We start from the raw sequence: 12,176 nt of genomic DNA, 5'->3' as shown, positions 1-12,176 counted from the left end.
AAGCAACAATGGCTTCAAGAAGTGGAGTGGTCAACTCCATGCACCTGTATGCCCACCATAGATACAGCCTGTCCTGTCAACCAGGTCTGCCTGGATCCAACCTACACCAACTATAGCCAGGCCTCTTAGTCAACCATACCAGAGGCCAGACCTTACCTGTGCACTACAGCAGTAACAGCTGGTCATTGCAACCACCCAGGCTTGGAGCCAGAGTACATACCAGAGGAGTCACTGCCTCTTAAAAACAATAGCGTTACTCATGCACATATAGGAGGCAGCTCTGGAGTGCTTTGTTCTGGCGACCAGGGGAGATTGAGTCCTAAGCCCTAAAAGATGTCTCCTAAACAACACCACTACTTTCAAGTCTAGGGAATGTAGCTTAACTTTCATAAAACAGAGGAACAAATATAAAGGGTCAGACAAAATGAGTAAACAGAGAAATATGCTCCAAATGAAAGAACAAGACAAAAGCATAGAAAAAGAGCTAAGTAAAATGGTGAAAAATAATCAACATATTGAAGAATTCAAAGTTATGGTCATAAAAAATACTAATAACACTTGAGAGAAGAGTGGATGAACTCAGTGAGAAATTCAATAAAGTATTTAAAAAAATCAGTCAGAGATCAAAAACTCAGTAACTGAAATTAAAAATATACACACACCCACACACACAAAATACACACACATACACTAAAGGGAATTGACTGCAGATTAGAAGATGGAGAAAAACAAATAAGTGACCTGAAAGACAGTGTAATAGAAATCACCCAATCAAATCACCCAGCAAAAAGAAAAGAAATGATAAATGAGAATCAGTTAAGGGAAGTCTTGGACAATGTCAAGCATGGTAACATTTGCATTATGAAGATCTCCATAAAAAAGGCAAAGAGAGAGAGAAAATAGCAGAAAACCTCCTTGAAAACATAATAGCTGAAAAATTCCCTAATCCGGGGAAAAAACAGGTATCTAGATCTATTAGACACAGAGGTAGCCTCCAGCAAAATCAATCAAAGGAACTCCATACCAAGACACACAGTAATTAAAATAACAAAAACTTCTAAAGAAACAAAAAGAAATTTTAAAGAAGGAAGAGAGAAGCAAATATTTATGTACAAAGGAAAGTCCACAAGACTATCAGCTAATTTTTCAGTATAAGTTTAGCATGCTAGCCAAACTATGAAAAAAACTTAAATGTCCATCAACAGATGAATAGATAAAGAAGATGTGGTGTATACATATAATGGAATACTATGCAGCTATTATAAGAAATGAAATCTTGCCATTTGCGACAACATGGATGGAACTAGAGGGTATTATGCTGAGCAAAATAAATTAGAGAAAGACAATTATCATACGGTCTCTCTGATATGACGTTTGAGAGGCAGGACAGAGGGTTGTCTGGGTCAGGGAAGGAAAAAAAATGAAAAAAGATGGGATCAAGAGGGAGACAAACCATAGAGACTTTTAATCTCAGGAAACAAACAGGATTGCTGGGTAACTGGGTGATGGACATTGGAGAGGGTATGTGCTGTGGTGAGTGCTATGAAATGTCTAGGCCTGATGATTAACAGACCTGTACCCTTGGGGCTAAAAATAGTGAAAAGAAAGAAGAAAGAAAGAAGAAAGAAAGAAAGAAGGAAAGAAGAAAGAAAGAAAGAAAGAAAGAAAGAAAGAAAGAAAGAAAGAAAGAAAGAAAGAAAGAAAAAGAAAGAAAGAAAGAAAGAAAGAAAGAAAGAAAGAAAGAAAGAAAGAAAGAAAGAAAGAAAGAAGGAAGGAAGGAAGGAAGGGGAAAGAGAGAGAGAAAGAAAGAAAGGGACACAAAATTAATCTAAATAATGTTGACGTCACATCAAGCATCTCTTCCAACATAATTGACAATACTAGAAATCAATTACCAGGAAAAAAAAAAAACTGGAAAATACACAAAAACATGGGGACTAAAGAACATGCTACTAAAAAACAGTGGGTCAATGAAGAAATCAAAGAGGGAAAAAATACATTGAAAAAAATACATCCTTGAAATAGACACAACCTGATTTAAAATCCTTAGGAATCAGTGAAAGCAGTTGTAAGAGGAAGTTTAGTGATACCAACCTACTTTAAGAAACAAGAGGAATTTCAAGCATTCTAACTTCACACCCAAGAAACAAGGGACAGAAGAACAAACAAAGCTTAAAGTTATTAGAAGGAAATAATAAAGATATAAAAAGAGACTTGCAAATAAATAAACTAAGAGCTGGTACTTTGAAAAGATAACAAAAATTGATCATCTTTAGCCATAGTTATCAAGAAAAAAAGAGAGAGGACTCCAAAAAATAAAATCAGGAATGAAGGAGAATTAATAACTGGTACTACAGAAATATAAAGGATTATAAATACATAGACAATGATGCAAAATTATAAGCCAACAAACTGGACAACCTAGAAGAAATGGACAAATTCCTAGAAATAATTTTCTAAAACTGAATCAGGAATAAATAGAAAATTTGAATAGACTGACTGCTAGTTACAAAACAGAATCAGTACTCAAAAAATCCAATAAACAAAATGAGGGACCAGATGACTTCATAGGTGATTCTACCAAACATTTAAAGACGAGTCAACATCTACCCTTATTAAAGTATTCCTGAAATAAAATTCTTGCAAATTAATTCTATGAAGCCAGTATTATTATACCAAAATCAGACAAAGACACTACAAAGAAAATTACAAACCTATCTCTTGTGAACAAACATACAAAAATTCTCAACAAAATATTAGTAAATGGAAATTAATAATACATTAAAAGGATTAGTCACCATAATTAAGTGGTATATATTTCAGGTATGAAAGTATAATTAAATAGTCACAAATCAATATGACAGCAGATTAACAAACAAAGGACAAAATGTATATGATTACCTCAATAGATGTAGAAGAAGCATTTGACATAATCCAACAAACATAAATGTACAAAATTACATACACAAACATAAAAACTCTCAATAAATTGGTTTAACAGGAATATCTGTCAACATAAGAAAGTCATCTATTACCCAAAGCTCACACCATATTCAGTGGTGACAAGCTGAAATTTGTTACTATAAACAGAATTATAGATACAGAAATAGAATGGTGGTTGTCAGAAGTTAGAGGGAGAGGAAATGGGAATTATTGTTTTAAGAGTAGAATGTTTCAGTTCTATACTGAAAAATGTGGAGAATGATAGGGTGATGGCTGCACAATATGAATGTAATTAATACCTCTAACTATCTACTTATAAATAATTTAGATAGCAAGTTATAATATGAATATATTAGTATAATAAAAATAATAATTAGTATAATAAAAATAATAGGAAAAATCTTCTTTTTCTGCCAACAAAAAAATTTGATGTTTGGTTTTTTTAAATTTTTTTTAAATTTATTTATTTTCAGCATAACTATCATAAAAATTGATGTTTTAAATAAAGTTCACTGTGTGCAGATAACAAAAAAGTTTATGAAAGAGGGAAAAAATTAAAGTAAGGCACTGATTGTTATTTGGAATCTGGGGTGTATTGGACTGGCAGTGGAATTTCATCTGTTAATAGCCAAGTGTACAGATAAGTCATTCTGTATACAGTAACTGTGGACATGGAAGAATGTAGGAAGGTTAAATTGATGTTGCCAATCTTCATATCAATATAATACCTTCTAGTTTTCTCATAGGAAATCATTCCTGGGATGTTTGGAAATCCATTGAAGACTTAGCCCAAGTCAAAGTCTACAAGAATATATTAAGCACTCTCTGGCAGAAGAATAATTCCTTGGGCATCCTTACCTGAAGGATGTTTCAGGGGTTTAGTCCCAAATCTTTGCCTTCTCATTCTAAAAATATTCTCGGTGGAGTCTTAACTACTACCATGCATTGATTCTCTAACTATATAAACCCAGGTTTAATAGGTTCTCCCTTTTCTCCATTTCCTTCAGAGTTTTCTTTTTCTCTTTTTGAATCCCAGAGTTTAACAATGCTTGTTTTTGTTTTTTGGGTTGTTTTGTTTTGTTTTGTAATTGTACGTAATTTTACTAGATAGAAAGAGATATGAATGAATATTTTTGGAACTATACTGGAAAAACATTGGATGAGTCCTTAGGGAAAAAATGTCATTCCTTTTTATTTGTCCATTAATGTCACCCAAGGAAATAAGTGATGTGAGAAGGGAGAAATATCATGGACAGAAGACATTTACTGAGTGGTAAAGAGGACAATGTACAAAGAAGACCAAGAAATATTTACCAAGGTTAAATCTGGGAAGGTTCTAGGAAGCTCTATAATCCCCATGCCATGCTTCACCAAACTAATTAAATCATAATCTCTGAAGATAGAAATTTCTATCTGTAATTTCTAAAGCTTCTACTGATTCTCATGGGTGACCAAAGGGTATGGAATGGTCATACCCTTTGTAGATATTCATTAGGACAAAGTTAGGTGTGAATTAACTTTCTGTATTTTGACATATTATCATTTGTGTAGTGAAAATCTCAATGCAAAAGCATCTTCCCAAGCTAACTCCTTAAAGAAGTCCTAAGTGCTTATGTAGAGGGTTCTAAAAGGATAACAATTAGTAAGCCTAGTTGGAAAGCATTTTGCTATGGCAGAAAAAACATGTTGTCCTTAGACCAGAATTCAAATGGTAGTTCTGCCAGTGACTCTGTACCTTTAAGTAACTTAACTTCTCAATGTTTGTGTTTACTTGCATGCAAAATAAGGATTCTAGCAGTCATGGCAAAGGATGCAGGTGAGTATTGAAAGATGACAACTGAGCCTCTCTGCCCCTGACCACGTTGCTGTACAGGGGCAGGGATGACTTCCCGGAATGCCCCATTAGCCACTGAAGCCATTAGCAGGGTGGCAGGTATTACAGGATATCACTATCGCTCATGTCTTCCTTCCTGGGGCTGAAAACATCTTCTCTTTACCATGTGGACAATGTCCGTTTTCCGGACCTTGTGTTCCTTTCCATAGAATACAACTGATGCAGTATGTCATCTACGGGATTGCATCCTTCTTTTTCTTGTATGGAATCATTCTGTTGGCAGAAGGCTTCTATACCGCAAGTGAAGTGAAGGCGCTGCATGGTGAATTTAAAACAAGTGCCTGTGGCCAATGCATTAGTGCAATGGTTAGTACAAATCTCTGTCTGATATACAACCAGAGCCACATATCTGGTTATTTTTGTATTTGGTGAAAGCTATGAGATAATCAAAGGTGGATGAAGTCCATGACACAAATATTGTTCTTACCACTTTATAGTCAGGGACATAATAAAGACTTTCAACATAGTATTGATAATAAATTAAAATCTATTGCTAGTAGTACGGAACCTTTCTCCTATCAATGTATGGGAAGTAAGAATACTGAAAATTTTTCTTATTGTCAGTGCTGTCCTGTCTTTGAATATTCATATTGGACCTAAAGCCATACATGTACTATGATTACTTATCATAACTGTTCTGGAAGTATATATCAAGCATGTACTGTATCAAGCATACAGCTGGGAATTTTGCTGATTGCTAGTGTGCAAAGATTAAAATACATCTGCTCAAAAAGTTTATAAGCTAAGATAGGGCTTTCAAACTGCAACCTGCAGGCCAAATCTTGTTTTTGTATAGCTAAGAACGGTTCTCACATTTTTAAATGTTTGAGGGGAAATGTGATGATCATTTTAAGACATGTGAAAATTATACAAAGTCATATTTGAGTTTTGTTGTCATACAGCACAGTTTCAAGAGTTTGTATAGTTTTCACATGTAGGCCTATATTTCGAGTGGTTCCCCTCAGAAGGCATGTGTGTGCCCAGTGGGCTTCTGGAATACTTCCTCTTAACCAGCACTGTCATTTTTATCTGTTGAATCTGTTACATTAATTTATTTATATAAAAAGTTCTGTTTTAAAAAGTTCAAAAGACTGCTGTGCAGGACTAGCTTTATTCATTTTCTCATTGGTAACTTATCCTTAACACTATTTTTGTTGATACATTCAAGAAGATCATTGAATAAACCTGCTCTGGAGGATGTTAGGAAGATAGAAGTGACAGGGAGGGCGTTGACAGAGGAACATGCTAATACAGGAAGTTGTATAAAGTTTAAAATATAAATGAGCTTTGCCCACCATGGACAGCAAAACTCAGTTTTGTCACCAGAATCCCTGGTACTCTCTGGTCCTTTATGGGATTCTTCTACCTGGGAAGACACTACGAAGTAACTCTGCATGCTTAAGGCCACCATGACAGGAACAGTCTGCAAGGGGAGCACTTTCTACTGGACCCTGGCCTATACTTTGGAATTCTGACCATCATTGAAAGGCAGGGCTGACCAATAAAGGAGCTACCCAGTTCTTCTTCAATTTTCTATGGTGTTATTGAAAAGTAAGTGAACTTTTCTTTTAAAGAGTTAGAAAAAGAAGCCCCAGTTTGCAGTAGTGTATCCATAAGCACTGGCGACAAAGGGTATGTGAAAGTAATGAAATCTACTTCTTTAGATATTTTCAATGGAAATACTTTTGAAAGTGTCGATGTCCTGCAAGTACAAGTGATCTGTTTCTAGAGTTTTCTGGGGTGACCAACAGGAAGTGATCTGTCTGACACCAAATGGAACTCCTATGGTTCAAATATTTGGTCTTCAGGATCAGTTGAAGAAATAAAAGTCAAGCCAAAAGAAATCCAAACACTTGCCACACATTCTGAGGATATATATTCTGGGAATATAAATACCACAACAGTTTATGGATAGTCTTTAAGAGTTCTCTTAAATTAGTATTCGGGCAGAAAGTTATGAATAAAGTGAAGTGGTATCATTATGATTTTCCTGAAATTGCTCATAGCAATGTGTAGAAGAACACAATGAGGATTTTTTCCTAAGCCATTGCTGTGTTTGTAAAACTGCTATGAATGCTGAGTGTGAAAGAAAACTAAAAGGAAATGAGATATTTCTCTCTTCTGTGTTCATTAAGCTCTATTCAAAGTAATTTTCAGCTTCTTTTTTTTTTCTTTTTAAAGATTTTATTTATTTATCAGAGACAGAGGGGAGAGAGCGAACACAGGCAGACAGAGTGGCAGGCAGAAGCAGAGGGAGAAGCAGGCTCCCTGCCGAGCAAGGAGCCCGATGTGGGACTCAATCCCAGGACGCTGGGATCATGACCTGAGCCGAAGGCAGCTGCCCAACCAAGCCGCCAAGGCATGTTGGAAATTGAAATGTGAAAATTATACAAATTTTCAACTTCTAATAAAGACTCAAGCATCCAATGCTTTTACTAATTTCACAAGGCAATGAAACTAGCCAAGTTCCTTTTGAGAAAGAGCTTTCTGAAGTATTTGTTATTGTACTATCCATATGTTGTGTAAAATAAAGGCAGTTTTTGAGAAACTGATATGAAGTTATCATTCAGTGCTGTGAAAGAATCCCAATACATTATAATCACCATGGTAAATATTTAGTAATTGCTGCCTCCCTTTCTAATTCAGTCTGCAACTGTGGACAAGGGAAATTACCACGTGGGGTCTCCTGGCTTTGTTAGTTGAGAGAGGGACCTGCACAAAGTCCCTTAAGTGGCTTTGGGCAATCACATTGTCCATCATATAGATCTAGAGAGCATGCCTGCCCTGGACCAGCCCTGCTTCCCCTTTCCCTTGTGGCTAAGCCTGTCACTCCTGTGGTCCGCGGTGCTGGGAATACAGCCCCCAGGTTCACCATCCAGCCAGAGCTGTGTGACCATTTTGTCCCCAGGTGCTGTAACCCTGCCCACCCCTTCAGTAATGATTCTTTCTCCTTCTCCTTTTCTGCTCAGTTCGTGTTCCTCACCTACATGCTGGGAGTGGCCTGGCTGGGTGTGTTTGGTTTCTCCGCGGTGCCTGTGTTTATGTTCTACAACATCTGGTCAACCTGTGAGGTCATCAAGTCACCGCAGACCAATGGCACAGCCAATGTGGAGCAGATCTGCGTGGACATCCGACAGTATGGTACCTCCCTGTATTCTACCCAGTGAACTTTTATCCTCTTGTGTATAGGTCCACACCTTAGTTATAATAGGGTGTTTTTTTAATCATTGTGATCAGTTTCATATATTCTTTGAAAAAAAAATTAGAGATAGAGTGAGTAGGAAGAGGGGCAGAGAAAGAGGGAAAGAGAGAGAATCTCAAGCAGACTGCATGTCCAGTGGGATTCCTACCTGGGGCTCAGTCTCACCATCCTGAGATCATGACTTGAGCCAAACAGGCTGGAAGAATATGGAGGATGGAAGGAAATGCAGATTTTATTTTTTGATCTTTCTTCTTTATATACTGAGAAAACTGTAATTTGAGCTATTTTTAATTTTTAAGTACACATGTATGCAGAAATCATGCACTTACCTTTAAATTAAGTGGAAAAGAAAAACCGCCTATGAACAATTGTTAAGTATAGAGAGAACTCAGGGTAACCATGAGAGACACATTATAGACTGTGCTTGTCCATCCTCTGGGATGAAAATGGTGTTTTTCTTTTTAAATATTTACAATTAGACTTTCAATTCAAAATGATTTCTAATACATTTACACTTAGTCTTTTAATCCAAAATTATTTCCAATAATTAAACATAATAAAATGTATTGTAAAATACATACAAAATACAAATTCAGATTTGTATTTGTAATTTGTAATTACTCTGTCTAATTTTTATGAAACTTTGTGAGTGTATGCTCTCAATTTCGGTACTTATCTCATGGTAGACTAAAAAGATCTCGTTGTGAACACCTCTTTTTCACTTGCAAGGTGACAAACCAAGATATTTGTATAGAAAGGTATTTGACCTGAGTATAATATAATAACATATGATGTAAAAAATAGCTTTGTAAGAGAGTCATACATACTATAGTTATTTATTTGTAATTAATAGTTCATAAATTCAGTTTAGGGAAATTTTAGTTTTCTAAATTGGTAAATATTTAGTAAATAAAGCTTTATTTGTAAAAGGAAAAAAGTCATATTGGGTCATATTGTTTGAATTTCTTATTCTATTTTGCTCTTACCCTGTTGTCTTGATGGGGCTTACTTTTTATTTCAAAAGGCCTGGTCTGCAGAGGGCCGACCTGTCAACTGTTGATGAACAGTGTACAATTACAGTGTAACTGGATCCTGAAGTGGTGAGGACCAGTGAGAGCATGGAGCACTGCAGTGTGTACTAATAACTAACGTTCTGTTGGGCTTCATCTCACAGGTATCATCCCTTGGAACGCTTTACCGGGGAAAATCTGTGGCTCAGCCCTCGGGAACATCTGCAACACCAATGAGGTAAACCCTTCTCCTGTCAGTGTCTGGACACGGGTGCTTGGCAGAGCCAGCTGTGGAAAGGGCTCTCTGAGGTAGAAAGAGCAGAAGGTGGTACAAATGCTAGGAAAAGCAGGTCTTTGTGCCAGATTGTATGTAATCATCAATACTCAGCCATTTTTTATCTAGCAAATGGCCATTTGACCATTTGGTCCAGCTATTGATTAAGGATATTTAGCAATCAGAAATCTTATTCTTTTGGCAATAATATGTACTGATATCAATTCTGCACATCTGAAAACACATGTAGCTTCTTCTCTTTGACTGCCACATATTTTTTGAAAGTAAGACATTTGTCACAGAATATTAAATATAAACTAATTTTCTTAAAAAGATTTCCCTGAATTTGTGTATAAACTCATTTTTTAAAGACTTTATGTACTTATTTGACAAAGACAGAGACAGTAAGAGAGGGAGCACAAGTAGGGGGAATCGGAGAGGGAGAAGCAGACTCCCCACTGAGCAAAGAGCCCCATGCAATGCAAGGCTTGATCCCAGGCAGACTTAACTCACTGAACCACTCAGCACCCGTGCATAAACTAATTTTTAAGTCCATTACTGTTCATTATTTTTTCCATAGTGATTCACTGGTATGTCTCTTTGTTTTTAATTAGATTTAAAATCCTTGTTTAAAATATCACAGTTCTAGAATATTTTTAAACATCAGTTTTTAAGTGTTTGTGAAGGAAAAGTCCTAAATATACTAGTGAGAGTTTGCAAATTTAAGAGAATCCTAGCATGCTTTTGCAAAGCGTGTGATTCATTTATCACTGAAATAATCAGTCACTGCCTCCTTCATTATGTAGTTTGTATATCCATACTAAAGTGGGGGCTCCCAAAGTTGGCTGCACACTATAGTCACAGAAGAGAATTATACTTATGACTGAGGTCCAGTCCCCAAATTGGCAGATTTAATTGGTGTAAGGTATAACCCAGGCATCAGAAAGTTTTAGAAAACTCCTAGGTTATGCTTTTCTGCAGCAAGCCAGGCTTCAGACAGAGACTTGAAAGGAGTGCACACTGGCACACAACCTCACAGAAAGCAGCTCTGGAGAAGAAATAACAGGTGTAGGCCCATCAATGCTCACCCAGTGCGCTGTTCTTTCCTAGTTCTACATGTCCTATATCTTGTTCATTGTGGCCTGTGCCGGAGCTGGTGCCACTGTCATTGCCCTGGTGAGTAACCACAGTTCCACATCTGGCCTAGTGCTGCTCTCCTCCCTCCAGGCTCTCCTGCCAGACTTATCTTCCCCCAGTCCAACACCAGGACAGAGCCCTGGTTCCATCTCACCCATGTAAACTTCCCCCTCGTTGGGGTGCAGGCAGACCTTCTTGCCTGTCCTGAGGATATAGAGTGGAATTTGAATTCTTTTGGAAAGAATTCAATTTCTTTTGGAAAAAGAGAGATATCAATACCTGGAATAGGTGTTCACCAGGAATAGCAGTTAACCTAGCTTCTGCTGTGATTATAAAGGGGAAAGAAGCCATGCATGGATCCCAAGCGGGCAGCCACCCTGACTGCCGTTATCTTACTATCCGTTCTGTTCTCTTCCACCAGCTGATCTACCTGATGGCTATTACCTATAACTATGCCGTCTTGAAGTTTAAGAGTCGGGAAGATTCCTGCACTAAATTCTAAATTGCTTAAGGCCAACGAGGAGCCCCATAGGGAGCGCTCCTTAGGAGCCTGAAATCTCCCTAAAGCTGAGGCCAGGTTGCTGTAGTCTGGTGACAGGAATATGTAAATAGCTTTATTCCACTCATTTTGCATTGTAGATTAATAAGATGACTTACTCTGAGTGAATTACAAAATAATGAGATCTGGCTATAATCCCCTTTCCATGTTGTGAAAAGGATTCAGTTATGAACCTACCTTGGTGAGCATATGTTAAAGAGTAATTTCCTGAAACTTAACTTTCAAGCAGTATTTCTAAATGAAGTATTAAAATTTTATAATACCTGCATTTTCCATTTTTTTGCTCACTTAGTAACCAGTTTCAGTAACAAAAATATAGTGTTAAAGATGAAAGAGAAAGGGAATTGTTTAACTCTGCATTTTCTTTTATCAGACTCTTTTTCTGCAAAACGTTCGGCAGATATATTTTGATTTCAAATACTTTGTGATCATATGCCTCATTACCATAACAAATACTGCTAAAGAATCATATAAGAATTTGAAGGAAAAAAGCATGAGTATGTTTCCTTCAAAAATAGAATTAATTAATGTGTGATTTTAGGGGGCATAATTCTGTGATTCCTCTTACAGTCCCGAAACCAAGAACTTTAAACTGCTGTGTTTAATGAAACATTCCTCCTCAGTAGCCCATTCCCAAACTGTACACAACATTTTAATAGAAAGAGAAATTGTGCCTGGATCTGAAACTTTCAGATGTCAAAAAGATGTCAAAAAGTAAACATGACATATAACATATATGAGGTACCTATTTATTTTTAATAAAATAAACATGAAAAAATGTTTGCCACACCGACTGTAAACAATCATAAGGATTTTTATACATTGTAATACATAGTTGCACTCTATCTGTTAACATAGAGACTGCATGTTGCACTTATAAGTTATTTTCTTGTTTTTACATTCATCTAATTTTTCCATATTCAACATGTAGTTTTTTCATTATTTACTCAAAATAAACATTGTTCATACTTTTAAATCTTTAGGAGAAATGGATTTTTGTCTTTAAGGAGAAAATGTCTTTGCAATACAGTTATTTAAAACTAAAACATAGTGTGTTTCTTAACTTCTACATTGTTCTTTAAAAGTATTCTGAAGGGGGAGGAGTCAAGATGGCGGAGAAGTAGCAGGCTGAGACTACTTCAGCTAGCAGGAGATCA

General features: G+C 36.4%; 1 protein-coding gene across 2 annotated transcripts in view; it reads left to right on the top strand.

The window, feature by feature from the left end:
- LOC132008015 (neuronal membrane glycoprotein M6-b-like) overlaps positions 1–11,831 on the top strand; it is a 32,511-nt gene extending 20,680 nt beyond the window's left edge. The window contains exons 3-7 of one of the 2 annotated variants that reach the window (XR_009401528.1): positions 4,987–5,143; positions 7,807–7,973; positions 9,214–9,287; positions 10,434–10,499; positions 10,882–10,902. Coding sequence is in view for 1 of the 2 variants with exons in the window: in XM_059386374.1 (XP_059242357.1) it covers positions 4,987–5,143; positions 7,807–7,978; positions 9,214–9,287; positions 10,434–10,499; positions 10,882–10,962 (550 nt within the window). In the remaining variant the exon portion in view is untranslated. Of the gene's footprint in view, positions 1–4,986; positions 5,144–7,806; positions 7,979–9,213; positions 9,288–10,433; positions 10,500–10,881 lie in introns of both variants that reach the window. The other variant, XM_059386374.1, reaches the window with a different exon arrangement.
- The last annotated feature ends 345 nt before the right edge of the window (positions 11,832–12,176 follow it).

Source organism: Mustela nigripes, unplaced genomic scaffold (genome assembly GCF_022355385.1).
Source record: "Mustela nigripes isolate SB6536 unplaced genomic scaffold, MUSNIG.SB6536 HiC_scaffold_20, whole genome shotgun sequence".
Lineage (NCBI taxonomy): Eukaryota > Metazoa > Chordata > Mammalia > Carnivora > Mustelidae > Mustela > Mustela nigripes.
This window is presented reverse-complemented; position numbering and strand designations above follow the sequence as displayed.